The sequence below is a fragment of the Polypterus senegalus genome, chromosome 8 (genome assembly GCF_016835505.1).
Source record: "Polypterus senegalus isolate Bchr_013 chromosome 8, ASM1683550v1, whole genome shotgun sequence".
NCBI lineage: Eukaryota > Metazoa > Chordata > Cladistia > Polypteriformes > Polypteridae > Polypterus > Polypterus senegalus.
This window is the reverse complement of record NC_053161.1, coordinates 154781573-154801686: the sequence shown is the minus strand read 5'-3', so window position 1 is coordinate 154801686 and position 20114 is coordinate 154781573. Positions and strand designations below refer to the sequence as shown.

The 20114-nt window shown below is 40.2% G+C and overlaps 1 protein-coding gene across 1 annotated transcript in view; it reads right to left on the bottom strand.

The window, feature by feature from the left end:
• Nucleotides 1–20114, bottom strand: part of LOC120534632 (zinc finger protein 850-like) — a 69279-nt gene that overhangs the window by 34227 nt on the left and 14938 nt on the right. The window contains 1 exon segment of the mRNA XM_039762224.1: nt 193–749. Coding sequence (XP_039618158.1) covers nt 193–749 — 557 coding nt within the window.

Genomic DNA, 20114 nt, shown 5'->3' with positions numbered 1-20114 from the left:
GTGAGTGTTATCAGGGACTGGAACTGTATGTTCTGAGTGTGCTCTGCTGCTTGGCTTGTCGGGGGGCGAGACTACAAAGAATTTGACCACAGCCTTATTTTCAAAGGCACGAAATCTATACACATCCCGTTTAATGAATGCAGATCACATTTAGCTTTACATAAACTTTTTAATTGAAATTTGGCCTCTTACCTCCTCTAGAATACTTTGAACATGACGACGTTTTCTCCATCCTCTTCATGGTATAATCTAAAGATTCTGTCTTCACCTGGAGGGAGTGAGCTCTGCTTTTCATGAAGCCTGTTTGAGGTAACTCTTCATCTTGACACGCATACTGAGGGTCAGACTCTGACTTGAGGTCTTCTACCTTGATATGGTTTACAATTTCGATTTTTGGCCAGTCAGGGGTATCACAGGTAGACTTGGACTCTTCTTTAATGACTACTGGTTCTCGTTCACAATCCTTCCCTTCCTGAACGCCTCTGATTTTAGTCTGACATTTCACAGATTCCCAAGCACAGTCTTCTTCCTTAATATCCACGTTTCTTTGGTTCTCCATGATATACATGAAAAGGCGACTCCTGTGTAGCACGAGATTCTCCCCTTCGTCGTTGTGTGGTGCTGAGTGGGTGGCGCTTCCACAGTAATTTTGCAGTCTTCTTTGAGAGATGGCCTTTCCTTGGCACCCTCCTTCAACTCCCCCTCCCTTAGAGAAAGGATATGTTGCAAAGGATACTGGGTAAATGGGTCTTTAATAAGAAAAGCTAATGCTTCCAATTAGCAGAAACAGGTCACTTATTCACATTTATATTCCATTTCTTCTTTGATTGACAGACATCTTAACAATGTTACTGGACAGGATGCCTTCTTTTCTCTGTGGACAAAACAGAATATATTTAGAATTGTACAAAAAACAATTAATTTAGTTGAGTCAGCTTCTCCTACCTTTCCTCATAGTTTTATTATGTCCAAAGCTTAAATGTGGCATGGTGGCTAAGACAGAATACTGTAAACCATAAGGCTGCCAGTTAATGTCTCGCCTCTAACTAGTTGATTACACCCAGAGAGCCATTTAACCCACCTATGTTGTTATTGTTTATAAAATTGAAAAGAAAAAAAAAAAAATACTTTACATCATTTGCTGCGGTGGGCTGGCGCCCTGCCCGGGGTTTGTTTCCTGCCTTGCGCCCTGTGTTGGCTGGGATTGGCTCCAGCAGACTTCCGTGACCCTGTAGTTAGGATATAGCAGGTTGGATAATGGATGGATGGATGGACTTCATCATTTGGATTTTACCTGAACTTGGATGTTTCCTTGAATAAAGGCAGTCAGTCTGTCAGTTTTCTAACTTGCTTAGTCCTGAACAGGACTGCGGGGGTCTACTGGAACCTATCCCAGTTAGCATAGGGTGCAAGGCAGGGACAAACCCTGGACAAGGTGCCAGTCAATCACAGGGTAAAACACACACACACACACACCTATCCACACACTTGGGACATGCATGTCTTTTGAAACATGAGCACCCAGAGGAAACCCATGCAGACACGGGGAGAACATGCAAACTCCATGCAGATTAGAGCACCCAGGATGTGGACCCTGGTCTCCTTAGTGTGAGGCAGCAGCACCACCACTGTGCCACCATGTCGCATCAGCCAAATTTAATACACAAAGCTGAATGTGTGTTTGTCCAGTATGCATATCCACATTTCTGATCCTACGGTATCTCGATCAAATTTTGCCCAGCCTCCCCATTTGTCCACCGGAAGACCATACGCTGTTTCATCCAGAAATGTTTCCTCCAGGGAACCTTAAATTACCACAGTAGTGTTTTTATTAGTAAAGTCTCCTGTTGTTCCTCACGGGTGGGTTAGTCACTAAAACTATTTGTGTATTTTTAGCTTTGATCCTTGCACGGTGTTTTAAATGAGGGAGGCTGCAGCAGATTTGTTTTCAGTCAGCACTCTCACTGAAAACTCACAAGCTCAACTCTAGCATATTAATGACGTTCTCAAAATTAAAAACTTCAGAATTTCCTTGGTATTGTATTTCCCTCTTACAATTTAAAACACATTTCCATTTTCTTTGAATGTTCTTCCACCCACCACTCATTTCCTCAATCTGCTTATCCATAGCAAAGAGGTTGGGAGAATGTGCCGAGTTTACCCACCACACGATGAACCATCCGGATTGGGACCCGAGTGCAGCTGTGAAATGGGTGGCACCTCAGGACCGGAGCAAAGCTGTGGGGAAACTGGAGTCTATCCCACCAAGTACTGGGCGTAAGGCAGGAACAATCCCCAAGATGGGATGTCAGTCCATTTTAGGGTGAACTCGCACGCACACACAATGAAAAAAAACCCACCTGAGCAAATTTAGTTGTAAAGGTTCACCTAACCTGCACGTCTTTAGACTGCGGAGGAAACGTGCAGACACAGAGAGAACCTGCCAACTCCATGAAGCCCGGCCTCCCCTGCATTGTCCTCTTACAGCTGAAATAACAGAAGAACCTCATACAGCTAATGTTTGAAGTATCAGCAATGCTGCAGTTAACACAGGGATTACTCTTGGAGGAGTTATAAAGCCACTTTTGATTAAACACTTTCTTAGCTATTTAGTCATCCATTAAGGAACTCTAATATATGTCACATTGTTTCTATAAAATCATCCTGTGTTGAATGAAATATACCTGTAACTCTACTCCACTGCTCTTCAACTGTCTCCACATTGGTAAATTCATCAGACTTTAGTTCTAAACATGCCTTTTAAAATAAGCCATAACCTTTTTCCTCATAAACAGGACTATGCAGGTTTGGAAATAAAGACTATTTGCCGATTCTTTCTAACTCGCCAAATCACAATGAACCTATGATCGCTGGATTCCAATGGTTTCAACCCCTCTGTACTCTCAACTCTCCCAATTATTACTGGACATGAAGTCTGTACAAGTATACAAAAACACCAATATCCCATTACATCTGTGCATTCCTGCCTCCACACTTCTCCAACAGTAGGGCCCCCTAGTTTATAGTTAGGTTGTTAAATGCCATCATGATTCAAACACACAACATGTGACTACAATTAAGATCTTTATTGACAAAACGTACACCATGACATGCCTCTAACACAACCCAGGTGCCATTTATCTGTTCTCACGTCTCAGGCCACTTCCATCTAAACACATTTCTGTAGGACAAAAACGTCAATGAATGAGAACTTAAATAATACACTTTGGGGCACTACACTTTAATTCAAAATCAACAAAAGCAGCCATTTTAAAACTAGAATAACTGTAATCTGCACACAGAAAAAGTTAACTATGTATTGGCATAAACCGTCACATTTTAAAAACTAACAAATAACTTGGTGTTTTTGTTCAGGATTCAAACGTTCATTACATTACGCATATTATGGGTCAATAAGCTCAATATTTATTATCATCATCACTAAGTTACAGTGCTTGGTACTTCTTTTTGTTATGAACTGCGTACATTTGTTTTTATTCTTGTGCTATAGCGAGAAGTTAAGCAAAATGACCCCTTTTATGGGATAACTAGAAAGATTACAATATGCAAGCTTTTGAGGCAACTCAGGCCCCTTCTTCAGGCAAGATGTAATCAATTACAATTACAAATTACAAAATGTAGTCAATTACAAATTACAAAATGCAATCAATTAAAATTACAAAATGTAATCCATTACCATTATAAATTACATCTTGCCTGAAGAAGGGGCCTGAGTTGACTCAAAAGCTTGCATATTGTAATCTTTCTAGTTATCCCATAAAAGGGGTCATTTTGCTTAACTTCTCACTAAATCCATAATGGCCAACATGGTACAACACCCTAGTACTTCTTGTGCTATATAAATCTGTAAGAAAGCATTTCTTGGGCTCTGCCAGGCGGACGAACAAGAAATTAACTTGTTTTGCAGAATCTTCTAGAAGGAAGTGCAAACGCCCTAGTTAAACACTGAATGATTTATTTTGAACAAGACAATATTATCCTAAAATAAAAAAAAAAAAGTGTTACCACACCCTGGCATGTTGACACTCCCGCCCATAAAAACTGCTGACCTACTCCACCCTGGGCCTGCTCTCCATAGCTTTCCACATGGCCGAATCCTGCACAATCCAGCAATCAATCAATCAATCAACATTTATTTATATAGCACATGTTCATACAAAAAAATGTAGCTCAAAGTGCTTTACAAAATGAATAGAAAAATAGAAGACACAATAAAAAATAAACATAAGTCAACATTAATTAACATAGAATAAGAGTAAGGTCCGATGGCCAGGGTGGACAGAAAAAACAAACAAAAAACTCCAAAGGCTGGAGAAAAAATAAAATCTGTAGGGGTTTCCAGACCAAGAGACCGCCCAGTCCCCTCTGGGCAATCTACCTAACATTAGTCAAACAGTCCTCTTTGTATTTAGGGTTTTCATGAAAGGATGGAGAAGACACCAGGAGGACTAAGAGCACCTCAACTAACTGCTGCATTCATTTCTGTCAACTTTAACCTGAATGTGGTTTTGCATGCCGAAAGATTGAAATATAAAATGATTATTTGTCTTGTTCTGCTGATTATTTTGTTGCCATAGTGGATCTGAGACACCACTGTAAGCAGAACAGTGTGATTCCCAGCATTAAACCTGGTCCATTCATGGAACTAACACTCCCTGATTTGCCCATTCTTACCAAAAACAAGGTTATGGAAAATTGTTCAGTGGTTTAAACAAATCCAAATAGACCTCTTTGTCAATGCTGACCCGACGATTTGTTTATAGGCAATTAAACAAAACTTACAAGGAAGATAGAACACTCTACCTACAGTTAAATACGGTGAAGGTAGCCGAGGGGCTGCTTTGTTGCCTCTAATGGTGGAGATATTGAATGTATTATAGCAATGATAAAATCAGAGGTTTAACAGTCCTCTCTTGTGTCAGAAAACTAGGTATGGGTCCTCTAGCAGGACAATGACACAAAACACACATGCTTATAAAGGAAAGGATTGGACTCATTACCAGTGAGTCTTGGCTTCAGTTTGACTAGAAAACAGCCGAAATCCACCCTAGATAACAGGACACCTCCAGACATTCAAGGGCTTTAACAAACTGCAATTGAAGACAAGAAGAAACCATCAGCAGAAAGGTAAAAAGAACTTCTAGAAAGCCATTTGGACGTTGTCATCATTACTAATACTATTAGAGAAGAGGGACTTTTAATACTGCTCAGGTTTGATTTTTCCAGCTTGACCTCCTAACTTTGTCTGATTAACTGACCCTCAATCCATTCTTCAATGAAAAAAGGAAAAACTCAGAAAGTGGACAGGCTGCCATCACATTTTTAGTCAAATGTTTTGGAAAAAACTAGCTGCTCCCTTATATTAGCTATAATCTAAGCATCTATTGAGAAGTCCTTATTTTCATTGAGGGTTAGCATAATAAATAAAAACATCAAAGTGTTCAGAACATTCTGGTGCAGAAAGTAGACTGACACATAAAAAGGTGTGAATCCAAACCAAATATGGTAAGTGCGATTATAGGTGTATATGGTCATTACTGCTACTATGCGAGGAGTACAATGAAATGCACACTTGCATGTGATAATCGACATGCTAATAACAACCGTCACTCTGAAATGACAACTTTTTTTCAATAATTACAAACTATCATTTGTTTAATATTCCCACAAAGAGCAATTCCAGCAGAATGTGAAACAACCTTAGTTAACGATGCATCACACTGTCCAGCCACAGAGTTGAACAACTGACCATCTTCTCAACTATAATACAGTATTTGTCTTGTATAAAGCAATATATCAATTTTCATTTAAAGATAAAATTAGGATTTGCAGTGAGCCCAGACCATGGAGACCACGGAGCGAAACAGTGTGTGCAGTTGGGTGAACATACGTCTGTCCGTTTCACGCTTAGCACTGCTGTGCTTCCTCTCTGCCCTTCTCACTACATGACTGTACCTCTGGCGATTCTTCTGTCAAACTTCTTCAAGTTACAGATGACATCAAATGAATAACCCTCATTTCAGATGATGGTAAATCCATATACAGACAAGATCACAGTTTGGTGCAGCCATAACAATTTAAACCTTAACTTTCCAAAAAAATAAACCGGAGTTGACCATAGTCCGGAAACAGCCACCAACTCTAAATGGCAAAGCCAATAGTATAGACAGATATACAGATGGATCGACAGAACTTTACTTGTCCCCGGGGTAAATTTGGGTTTTTACATAAGCTCCTTAGATAAATCAATACATAAATAGGTATATATACGTACAGTGGCATGCACAAGTCTGAGTCCCCTTTGCTTAAAATGTCTGCCATTGTGAATAGTTAAGTGAGTAGAAGATGAACTGATCATCAAAAGGCATAAAGTTAAAGATGATGAATTTCTTTTCAGCATTTTATGCAAGATTAGCGTATTGTTTTGGTTTTGTACAAATGTACAGTGCAAAAAAAAAAGGAGAAACATGCAAAAGTATGGGCACCCCAAGATATTCGAGGTCTCAGACCTTCATTAGCTCATTAGGGCTATGGCTTCTTCACAGTCATCGCTAGGAAACTCCTGGTGATGCAAATTGCAAAGCTGCAGAAATCCTCTGACTCCTTAAACCAGGGGTGCCCAATGCGCTGATCGCGATCGACCGGTAGATCACAAAGGTAGTGCAGGTAGGTCACGTTGTATTCAAAAAAATGTTTTTTAAACGTTAGTCTATCATATATCCTCCCTATGGCATTTGCCACTTGATTGACATACAGAGCGGCCAGTCTGAGATCTCTTCTCTTCTAACGCACTGGTCATCCCGCACACACGATCAAACGCACGAAGCTACTGCAAAACTCCGGCTGTGATCTAGTTAGCCTTCCAATTTATATCGACTAAAGAAGGGATTTAAAAATAAAATTGTTGGTTATGGGATGGATGTGGAATTGGAAGAGGATTTTTTTCTCTCACAATGTCACAATCGAATTGCGTTTGTCTGATCTGTCAATCTATCATTGCTATTCCAAAGAAGGAAAATGTGGAAAGGCACTTTCGAACTGTTCATAAAAACTACGAAACTGAGAAAGGAGAGGGAACTAAAATCGCAGTTAATCGGACAGTCACTCGATATTTAAGCATAAGAAGTCCTTCCAAGATGGAGAGATGATAAAAGAGGCCTTCGTTGAGGCAGACAGCTGGGAGAAATTCCTGCTGAGATTTCAAGACCCCTGGCCGGAGATAAAGGAGTTTCTCCTTGTCATTAAACATGCAGAATACAAGCAACTTAATAATAATAATAATGACCGCTAGACTTGGCATTTTTTTCCGATCTGACCAACATGTTGAATGAGCTTAATTTACAGCTGCAAAGAAAAGAGAAAGCCACAGTCAATATGATTAGCTCAGTTAATGCTTTCAAACGAAAAATGGAACATCTGTCCTCAAAGCTGCAGTGCCTTGATTTGGGGAACCATCCAAAACCTCGCGTCAGAGCTGGAGACGCAACGGAAGGTGTGTGCGTAACTTGACAGCAGACGCTACACAGAGCAGATTGAAAATTGTCTGTCAGATTTTATCTAATGGAAAAAAAGTAACGATTCGAATGTTGCCCAATGCAGCGGAGTAAGAGCAGCGTTTCTTCTTCACAAATGTACTCAAGTAAAAGTAAACAGTATAGTGCAGTAAAACTACTCTTAGAAGTACAATTTTTTTTAAAAAAGTTACTCAAGTAAATGTAACTCGTTACTACCCACCTCTGATACTCAATATAAATAAATATATGTATATACACTCACCTAAAGGATTATTAGGAGCACCATACTAATACGGTGTTTGCCCCCTTTCGCCTTCAGAACTGCCTTAATTCTACGTGGCATTGATTCAACAAGGTGCTAAAAGCATTCTTTTGAAATGTTGGCCCATATTGATAGGATAGCATCTTGCAGTTGATGGAGATTTGTGGGATGCACATCCAGGGCACGAAGCTCCCGTTCCACCACATCCCAAAGATGCTCTATTGGGTTGAGATCTGGTGACTGTGGGGGCCATTTTAGTACAGTGAACTCATTGTCATGTTCAAGAAACCAATTTGAAATGATTCGAGCTTTGTGACATGGTGCATTATCCTGCTGGAAGTAGCCATCAGAGGATGGGTACATGGTGGTCATGAAGGGATGGACTTGGTCAGAAACAATGCTCTGGTAGCCCATGGCATTTAAATGATGCCCAATTGGCACTAAGGGGCCTAAAGTGTGCCAAGAAAACATCCCCCACACCATTACACCACCACCACCAGCCTGCACAGTGGTAACAAGGCATGATGGATCCATGTTCTCATTCTGTTTACGCCAAATTCTGAGTCTACCATTTGAATGTCTCAACAGAAATCGAGACTCATCAGACCAGGCGACATTTTTCCAGTCTTCAACTGTCCAATTTTGGTGAGCTTGTGCAAATTGTAGCCTCTTTTTCCTATTCGTAGTGGAGATGAGTGGTACCCGGTGGGGTCTTCTGCTGTTGTAGCCCATCCGCCTCAAGGTTGTGCGTGTTGTGGCTTCACAAATGCTTTGCTGCATACCTTGGTTGTAACGAGTGGTTATTTCAGTCAAAATTGCTCTTCTATCAGCTTGAATCAGTCGGCCCATTCTCCTCCGACCTCTAACATCAACAAGGCATTTTCGCCCACAGGACTGCCGCATATTGGATGTTTTTCCCTTTTCACACCATTCTTTGTAAACCCTAGAAATGGTTGTGCGTGAAAATCCCAGTAACTGAGCAGATTGTGAAATACTCAGACCGCCCGTCTGGCACCAACAACCATGCCACGCTCAAAATTGCTTAAATCACCTTTCTTTCCCATTCTGACATTCAGTTTGGAGTTCAGGAGATTGTCTTGACCAGGACCACACCCTAAATGCATTGAAGCAACTGCCATGTGATTGGTTGATTAGATAATTGCATTAATGAGAAATTGAACAGGTGTTCCTAATAATCCTTTAGGTGAGTGTATGTATATATATATATATATATATATATATATATATATATATATATATATATATAGTTTACTGTCAGGCGTACGCCTGATGAGCCCAGAATTAGGGTGAAACACGTGTCGCGTACTCTGCATTATTTGACAGTAAAAACTGTTTCAACCATTCTATGATCTGCTTCTAGCAACTGAAAGAGGGCACCGTGGCAGACGTTAGCTGACTTGCTGACCAACCACAAGTGTTACCTGGTAGGTAACCACCCATACAATCAGATTGTTATTCAGACTACGAATGCCTTGAATATATATATATATATTTTAAATGTATCTAGCTAATTTTGACATTAATTTTGGTCATTTTAAAAGTAGATCACAAGCTGAAAAAGTGTGAGCACCCCTGCCTTAAACTCTGTCCCAACAATCAGCAGCCATGGGCTCCTCTACATACCTACCTACTATGGTTGAGTCGCTTCTGGCACTGTGAAGTCACCAAAATTTAAGTGGAAACATCACCTGTATTATCCTGAAAGCCCATCAGAGGATATTCTTCCTGTGCCAGCCCAAGAAAGTCAATCTCTCCCAAGCAATATTGGTCCAGTTCTACACAGCCATTGTCAAGTCCATTCTGACCTATTGTCTGGTTTAGTGCTGCCTATACTCACGCTAAGGCCAATCTGCAGTGCAACATGACAGCCTGTGAAAAAAGCATCTGCTGGAACTTACCGCCCATTCAAATTCTGTAGGAGTTCACGGTAAGAAAGCAGCCGCAAAGATCATTATCGATCTGACTCGCCCTGCGTACCAACTATTCTAAAGTCTTCCCTCCGGCAAACGCAGTTGGGGGTAAAGGCTAAAATAACACGTCATAGGTCCCCCAAACATGTGCAGTTGTTCTGACTGACCAGGTCCGAGTTTCTACTCGATATACCTGCACATCCTGTACATTTTAATCGATTTTATCGTTTTATATTTTCTGCTGCCGTTGTATGCGGCATCACACATCATCCTTTTTTATTTTGTGTTGTCCTTGCATGTTGCCTCAATTATATCAAGACAAATTCCTAGTATGTGTTAGTGTCCCTGACCAACAAGGTGAATTCTGATAGATTTACCTCACACCTTTGAAATGCCCACACGACAGTCTTTAAGTACCGCTGGACGGCTCTCCTGACAAACCAGATCCGTAAAGCAACACACCAAATGCAGTGCCACTGCATCCTTCAGCAGGCTGGTGCACATCGTAGACAGCGCCCAGTGCACACAATAGAGATTCGGAGGGCCCTTCACGTGCGGCTCCATTACTAAACTCTGGCTTTGTACTTCTGGCATCAATGAACGCCGAGCTTGTTCTTTCAATTCTCATACTCGTTTTCATTAATTCTTTATGTACGTACCGTTTCTTTATCTGGAACCTACATCTCTGAACAGTACACCACTATTAGCGGTCACTCAATTTACCACTTCGTCGTTCCCATGGTGCGCACTGGGAAGCCAGACGGGGCGCAAGCAACAATTAGCAAAATAAAAGTAGTACTTCCGGGAGTAAAAAGCAAAGAGGGATATCAAAATAAAAGTCTCATTAAAGCCTGCAGACTCTGGTAGTGTGTTTATTTCTTTCATGCCCGCTCTCCACATAGTCCATAATATGGCGTTATTTCAGTGCCACTATTCTGAGCGCACGTAAAAAAATATTGCAAGTGCAAGTGTTGCATTTTGAGGAGAAATTTATTTTGAGCGTACAAAAGCTGAATTTGAGTGAACAAAATTCATTGCTGCGTGCAAAAAATGTATTTCAGTGTTTGCACTTATCCATATACACACACACAATAGCACCCCCTCTCGCTCAGTTTTTTCAGTTGCGCTTGCTCGCAATGTGTTGCTTGCGCTCACAACATTCTCTGCTGCAAGCGCTCAACTCTCTGTACACCGTTATAAGTGTGCCACAAAACCAACCAATCACAGACTTGGTTTCAAAAATTCTGATTGGCTCTTACGGTCTCCAATCAGCTCGCTAGCTGCTGCATTCCGGAAACAGTCCGAAATGTAGCTAAATCCAGCTAAACTCAATTAAACCCCAATTTGCGGATAATATCTTTAATTATTTTATTTTAAAATATATTATTTGTTAAGACTATCGCTGGTGTAGTATAATGTAGTTGCATTATACAACCATGCCAACTGACTGTTTCCGGAATGCAGCAGCTAGCGAGCTGATTGGAGACCGTAAGAGCCAATCAGAATTTTTGAAACCAAGTCTGTGATTGGTTGGTTTTGTGGCACACTTATAACGGTGTACAGAGAGTTGAGCGCTTGCAGCAGACAATGTTGTGAGCGCAAGCAACACATTGCGAGCAAGCGCAACTGAAAAAACTGAGCGAGAGGGGGTGCTATTGTGTGTGTGTATATGGATAAGCGCAAACACTGAAATACATTTTTTGCACGCAGCAATGAATTTTGTTCACTCAAATTCAGCTTTTGTACGCTCAAAATAAATTTCTCCTCAAAATGCAACACTTGCACTTGCAATATTTTTTTTACGTGCGCTCAGAATAGTGGCACTGAAATAACGCCATATGGGACAGGCGATTATTTAAATTTGAGAATCTTAGAAACGAAGCACTGTGGCAGCCTACAACCAGAGTGAACTATAATCTACACACGCTCCTCTATAAGGAACACGGCCCAGTAATTTACGTTTTAGGCCGCTATGTTAGCACCGCTTATACTGTTTAATTTTGCAGAGCCCACTTCAGCTTGTATATCTTTCTCATAAAAAAAATCTTGGTGGAAGGGAGACGAAACGTGATCTTCTCAGAGAACACTTTAAAGACTCGCGAGATGAAAGAGATTGGCTACAGAGCGTCTCGCGGGAACCTTAAACATTAAACTTGGTGCCAAGAGATTTAAATTTGACGTGCCGCGAGACAAGGCAGTGAGACAACATTTAAAACAAGTTCAGGACATCTAACCAAGCAGTTGTTGAAATGTTTTTGGCAGACAGACATCATGTGCTCACTGCTCTTAAAACAACGACAAGCGACAAGCAGAACAGGCAGCTTGCTCCCCAGCAGCAGCAGGAAGCCAGCAGATGATCCGACTCCTTCTCCTTAGCGTGTGTTCATCCCCCCCTTCACAACGCGAGTGGCAGAGACACAAAGTGGCAAAAGGACAGCTGCTCTACAGGCTTTGAAATGCACAACAAGCAGAAAATGTAGCTCACCAGTAGATGATCCGACTGCAACTCCTTAGCATGCGTTTCATGTCCTGTGAGAAAGATATGTAACCACGCCCGGGGCCGGAAATAAAGGACAAGTATTGTTTTTACAAATCTTTTAAAGTATAAGTGAAAATAATGCATATATAACAATTCCCATGAAAATAACAACCTCTGTAAATTGTATATCCGGTAAACCAAACCCGGGGTGGGCGAGCGAAGTGAGCAGGGAGCAGAGCCCCCTAGCTTTCTATATATTCCTCTTTTAATCGTCTGACAGTCGCTTCTAATGGCAAAACAGATCCCCAATACAAGTCAGTGGGACGCCAGGATGCTGGTACTCGAGCTCACTTCTGCCACTTGAGGCAAGTTAACCATAAAAAAAGAGAATTGTTGGCCTGAGGTAGAGCCTGCTCTGCATGTGTATAGCGCCAACGTTTTTGAACATCTTTATGAAGTTCTACTTTGTCTTTTACTCTTTGTCTTTTAATTCTGAGCCCAATTAGATGTACTTTTTTTTCAATTGCATGTGTTCCGGGCTGATTATTACTTTCCTTATTTTCTGAATTTGCACCTAAATAATTCTTTTTTGCATTTGTTTCACTCCAACCCTTTTGACTCTCTTTCTTCTTCACTTAGTCGTCGACGCTTCATCTATAATGTATTGTCCTTATACGCTTTATATGCGCTGAGAGCCCTGGATCTGTGTCTGCTCAAAGCCTTTACACGACTGAGTGTTTTGCTGCCTGTGGTCTTATTTGATATTGGTTGTAAGTAGGGCGTGTCTTGCAAGAATCTCATGCTCTACGTCCCCTCGAGACGGTCCCGGGTCAATCTCTTGGCACAAAGTCTCATGTTTAAGGTCCCTGCGAGATGCTCCGTGGCCAGTCTCTTTAGTCTCACGAGTCTTTTAAGTGTCTTCCGTGATCTTCACATAAAGATCACGTCTCGTCTCCCTAGTCTTTCTCTCCCAGGTTTTTTTTTTTATAATAGAGAGATATTACGCACTGTACAGAAGAGGCATATTCTCATTACTTCATCAATACTTTGTAGCCTCTCCCTTGCTAGTTTTTAAACTTAATTAAAAAAATATTTCCTCCTGGGGATATCTATCTATCTATCATCTATCTATCTATCTATCTATCTATCTATCTATCTATCTATCTATCTATCTATCTATCTATCTATCTATCTATCTATCTATCTCTATCCATGTGATACAGAAAATCCTAACTCACAAAGATTTAATGAATTATAGAAGAATTAGCAGACCTTTTCCCTCAATGTGAAGGCATTCATGTTTCATTTCTATACATAATCTCCAAGGAAGCCTTTATCTTTATCTTTGAATTTCACACTGTCATCATGGTGTATTTCAAATAATTTCTATTTCTCTGTGAGCCTAAGCTTATATTGGCTTGATTGTGTTGGGTTCCTCAATCCATGTTTGCATATGCATATTCTTCGGAATTCAAGATTGAAAACTAAATGATTTTTTCCTGTACTTCAAACTCAGAACTCTTTATTGTCTGTTGTAGCAGCTTGTGGTTCCCTACATGCTGAGTTGCTCCACCATGGTGACCGAGTTTCATTTTGTCATTGAAAGATATTTTCAGCTTTTCCTTGCATTTGCACTAATCTTGTTTAATTGTTTAAAGATATCAACTAAGTATGATACTTGCAACTCATGCAGAATTCTTCTTGCTTCTGAATGGTAAAAAAAATTCCTGATATTTCATTTCACACACTTGTGACAGCATATTGGGGTCCATCTTGCTTGTAAGCCAGGTTTCCAGACAGGAACTTTAACAACTTTATTCCAGAGTCAATAGAGTGAATTTTACAGTTTTTATTAAGTGAAATGCTTTATTTTCTGAAGTAAAACCCAAACTAACATTCATACCACAGTTGTTCCACAACCTGCAGCCCACAACATGCTGTAATAACATACAATCCATGTGATCTTTCTAATCTTGTCTTAACTTAAACTGTTTTTGCTTTACCCTCTTGCTTCCAACACAGTGTTGGATATCTGTAACATTCATATGAAACAAAACACTAGCTTAATTAATCAAAAAGTGCTTCTACGTACCCGCTGAACTATTGTTGTGGCCCCCAGGGTGCTGTTGTTGAAATCCACTGCTCTTTCATGAACTTCTTTCAAAATTATAAAGTTGAGGAAATGTGAACTACAGTTAGCACAGACCCTCCACAAGCAGACTCATCAATTGATACCATTTTCATGTCACTTGAATTGGAATCTGCTGTCTGCAAAAGTTCATGAGCCACCACAAGCCCACGTGTGATCCACTTTTAACAACAGTACCTTGTAGCATACTCTTAAAATGCATGTGTGTAATGGACTCTACCAACATATGTAATCGCAGTCTACTATTGCTGTTATTTTTGAGTTTGACTCATTGTTACGAAACCGTTTAATCAACCAAAATGTAACCGACTTTTTGATGAAGTAATTAGAAGTATAAAATGCTCAAACTTTCAAATCAGTTGGCTAAGTCCCCGCTCACACTAGAATGTTACGCCATGTGTCTCTGATCTGGAGGATCCAGACTCCAACATGATACCAAACTCTGTGGATGGGCAGATAATGCAGACTCAGCTAAATCGTTAAAGAGGTTTTTGGGCAGGCTTAGGCCGATTTGCTAGAGATGAAATTTAATGTTAGTAAATGTAAAGTATTACACATGGGGAGTAAAAATGTTTTGAACTTTGAATACACAATGGGAGGTCTGGAAATCGAGAGTACACCTTATGAGAAGGAGATGGGAGTCGTAGTGGACTCATCATGATCAACCTACAAGCAGTGTTCAAAATCGATGAAGAAGGCTAATAGGATGTTAGGTTATTTATCATTATGCGTGGTGTACAAGTTATGGGAGGTTAGATTTAAGTTATTTAACAAACTAGTAAGGCCTCGCCTGGGGTACACTTTTGGATTCCATATTATAAGAAAAGGTAAAGTACCACTTCCAGTTAGCAGAAATAGCCCAAATGTTGATAGAAATCTACGTTTTGTACCTAATCTTTGTATGGAAATTTTGGTTGACCTAAGTGAAAGTGTACTCAAGTTATCATGTTTATACACACACACACACACACACAGACATAGTTCCAAAAATAGTATTTTTGGACTCAGCAACATCTAAAATGTTAGGATTCATCAAAACTGCAAAATGGAAATTTTGGAGGATTTCAATACATTCCCCATACTTCGTATACAAGAAAGTCAGGGAAGTCTACATACAGTGCATCTGGAAAGTATTCACAGCGCATCACTTTTTCCACATTTTGTTATGTTACAGCCTTATTTCAAAATGGATTAAATTCATTTTTTTTCTCAGAATTCTACACACAACACCCCATAATGACAACATGAAAAAAGTTTGCTTGAGGTTTTTGCAAATTTATTTTATTAATTATTATTTATTAATTATAGTTATAATTTGTCACTAACCCTCACCTATTCTGTTTCTCTTCTCAATACTCAAATGTGGCACATGGTGCCCACCTGCCAAGTTGTTTAGCCTGCCTAAGGTAAAGTCATCTCTGATGGAGGATTGCAGGAATCGTTGGTTAGAGGGGTCCTGTCATCGGATTGGCTGGCCATGCAATGTTTCAGCTGTGGAATGGCCAAATGGAGGAGGCAGCTTGATGAATGAGGTCTCCAGGACTCTAAACAAATCCAGATCCTATTATGGGATATCATCTACTGTTAAATTCTGATCCGTACTTGTAAATTTTTTATTTTTATAATGTATTGAGGATCTTCTGTTCTGTGTATTGTGTTGTATTGACCCCCTTCTTTTTGATACCCACTGCACGTCCACCTACCTGGAAAGGGGTCTCTCTTTGAACTGCCTTTCCCAAGGTTTCTTCCATTTTTTTCCCTACAAAGGATTTTTTGGGAGTTTTTCCAGGCCTTCTTAGAGAGTCAAGGCAGGGGGAGCTGTCAAGAGGCAGAGCCTGTTAAAGCCCATTGCGGCACTTCTTGTATGATTTTGGGCTATATAAAAATAAATTGTATTGCATTGTCTAAAACATCGAGATTCATTAAAATCTCGACATTGAATCTTAGGACGATTACAATACTTTCCATATTCAAGAAAGTAAAAAGGACATAACAGCACTAGAGAAAGTCCAGAGAAGAGCAACTATGCTGATTCCAGGATTGTGAGTTATAAGCTATAAGGAGAGATTGATGGAACCTTTCCAGATTCAGAAAATGGAGAATAAGAGGTGACATAAGTAAAATGTTGACCCAAATTAGTACTGTGGATGCCACCTGTTACCTTCAAATAATATTTCAAGAAGAACACGGGGCCACAGTTGGACACTTGTCCAGGGCAGATTTCACACAAATGTTAGAAAGTGTTTCTTCACAGAAAGAACCACAGACACTGGAAATAAATTACCAAGTAGTGTGATGGAGTTGAGGGCTTTCCAATCTCAATACCTAGTTTGGTATCATCTGCAAACTTTAGTATAAACCTAATTCTGAAAGAAAGCATCCTCATTTAAACCATTTGCTTTCTGTGTTTGAGCTATTTTGGTCCCCACCTACACGCTCTTCCTTCAGTTCTCACTTCTTTTAGTTTTGATCACTGGCATTTTATGTGGTACCTTATCAAAAGCCTCCTGAAATTCATGATAAATAATATCACATGCACCTCAACAAATTGAATGTTTTGTTGCTTCCTTATAAAATCTCATATTAGTGAAACATGGCTTTCCTCTTGCCCATTATAACCCATGTTTACTGTTCAGTAAAACTCCTGTTATTACCAATGTTGCTCGATCTCTTCCATACTCATTCCTTCCAGTAGTGTACTTGTGATGTGCATTAAGATTACCGGCCTATAGAGACCTGCTTTCAGCCCAATCACAATTTATATATAACAGATTAACATATGTTAGTCTCCAGTTTTTAAGAATTTTCCCAGTGGATAGTGATTTTTGTAAAACATGTGCCAAGGGTTTGTATATGTTGTAAGAGAGAAAACACACAACAAAGTGAAAGGTTTGGGGATCCACCCTGTAAATTTAAAATTAGATTCGTTAGGTAGGCCTTTGCAGACGTGAGCTCAAAACAGAACTGGGGTAAAAAGGAAAGATGGCTGTCATATATAACTGAGAGACAGGAAGTGATGTAATGCCATTGTGGACTTCTGGGAACCGGAAATGACATCAGATGGAAGTGGGATCTGCAGGACCGGAAGAGGAAGTGATATTGGCTGTCTTCTGAGGATTGGAAGTGGATTTAGGATGAGGGTTTGTCGGCTGGTCTGCAGAGAAAGAGTAGAAAGAGTTAGAGGGTAGTGCCAACCCCTGGTCTGGCAGGAACATACAGGTATTGGAGTCCATAAACTGTCTCCCAAGCGCACGTGGTGACAATGTACTCACTAAAAACCTAAAGCACTCGAAGGTAAATGTTAACTGGCCCTGGTGATTTGTTGGATTTCGGCCTATTTAATCTAAGCAACACTTCTTCCTCTACAATTTACAAATCACTCGGTACCTCTTTGGTAGTCTACGTTACTGATGGAAGCTTATTGACTTCTTTATATATGTTAAGTTAGAAAGGTTAAGCGCTTGCTAAACCACTTACACCTGAACACCAGCAAGACCAAGGAACTGGTGGTGGATTTTAGGAGGCCCAGGCCCCTCCTGGACCCCGTGATCATCAGAGGAGATTGTGTGCAGAGGGTACAGACCTATAAATACCTGGGAGTGCAGCTGGATGATAAATTGGACTGGACTGCCAATACTGATGCTCTGTGTAAGAAAGGTCAGAGCCGACTATACTTCCTTAGAAGAATGGCGTCCTTCAACATCTGCAATAAGATGCTGCAGATGTTCTACCAGACAGTTGTGGCGAGCGCCCTCTTCTACACGGTGGCTTGCTGGGGAGGCAGCATAAAGATGAAGGATGCCTCACACCTGGACAAACTTGTTAAGAAGGCAGGCTCTATTGTAGGCGTAAAGTTGGACAGTTTAACATCAGCGGCAGAGAGATGGGTGCTAAGCAAACTCCTGTCAATCATGAAGAATCCACTGCATCCACTGAACAGGATCATCTCCAGACAGAGGAGTAGCTTCAGTGACAGACTTTTGTCACTGTCCTGCTCCACTGACAGACTAAAGAGATCGCATTTTTTATTACTCTTTAGTTTAACATTGTTTTTTGTATCAGTATACTGCTGCTGGATTATGTGAATTTCCCCTTGGGATTAATAAAGTATCTATCTATCTATCTATCTATCTATCTATCTATCTATCTATCTATCTATCTATCTATCTATCTATCTATCTATCTATCTATCTATCTATCTATCTATCTATTTCACTGTTCACTTATTTTAGTTTGCCTATACCATTTCACAAGGCCCCTCACCTCCTCCTTGACTGTTCTTTTACTACTAAAATATTAAAATAATCCCTTTGGGTTGTCTCTCACCTTTTCTGCAATGTTTCTCTCCAAATGCCTTTTAGCCTTTGTAATATCTCTATAAACGATTGCTCTAATACTCACTACTGCTAGCACTTGAGGTGGTATGTCTTATACACCTCACACATCAACTTGTCCTCCATTATATGTAAAACAGTCTTGAACTGACTCCATGTCTCCTCAACTGAGGAGCTACACATTAGGTCTCTTTCCAAAGTTTCATTCTATCATCTCTGGAACATTGCCCACCTCCGTCCATGATGCTTAAACTCTGGTTCATTGTTTCATAATGTCTTGTATTGATTACTGTAATTCCCTCTTCATTGGCCTCCCTGCAAAATCTATAGGGAAGCTACAGTATATTCAGAACTCCGCAGCCAGAGTGCCTGCCCACACAAAGCGTTCCGCTCACGTCTCCCCTGTTCTCTCCCAACTGCACTGGTTACCGGTTCCATCAAGGATTAAATTCAAGATTATTTTTTGAACCTTCAAAGCCCTACATAACCTTGCCCCCTCTACCTTACTCAGCTCTTAGCTCCTTACACTCCTTGTCGTTCTCTCAGGTCCTCGAGCAGTAATCTCCTTACTGTCCCACGCACCAGACTGTCCACCCTGCGAGGCAGGTCCTTCAGTGTTATGGCCTGTCAACTCTGGAACACGCTTCCTCAGTCTCTCCAAGATTGCTCACCTTTCTGCACTTTTAAATCTCAACTGAAAACTTTCCTCTTCTACAAACTTTTGTCATCTGTGTAATTTTTTTTTTTTACTCTGTATGTAAAGCGACCTTGGGTTTGTGAAAGGCGCTCAATAAATGTACTACATGTGACAGAAAGTCACTATAAGGATCCTACGGGATCGATGTGCCTGCTTCGATGTTCGATGAATGGTTCAATGTGGTGAAACAAAATGCTGAGATACAAATGCCTTCGTGGTGCTTTTAAATTCATTCGTCGCATATCCCTCATCGTAATGACACGATACATTTTAAAGGTCTCACATAACATCTTCTGTGCTGTCTTTTTTTTTTTTTTCTTGTTGCACCTTCACAACAACATCAGAATGTACAACAGCATATTTGAGCCACAGAGAAAAAAAAAATGTTAGGGACACAGTGAAAAGGTGTATTTTGTGATTAAAGTTGAAATTTTGGCTTTAATCTCGAAATACCCACTTTATTCTCATAGTTTATTTTATTATTGAAGTAGACCGTGGAAAACATCATCTTAAAAATGACCCAGTTGTTAATCGCTACCTGCTTCTGGGGCTTCCTCCTGCATCGACAGCAGCAATCGCCACACACAGAACACATTACATTTATGATATTCCAACTCTGCACATTTAGAATCCTTAGATTTATACTTGATATCACTTTCCTGATGAAATGCATTAAAGTATGTATATAACATTTTACAGATAAGTCGTTAATTTTAAATAATGGATA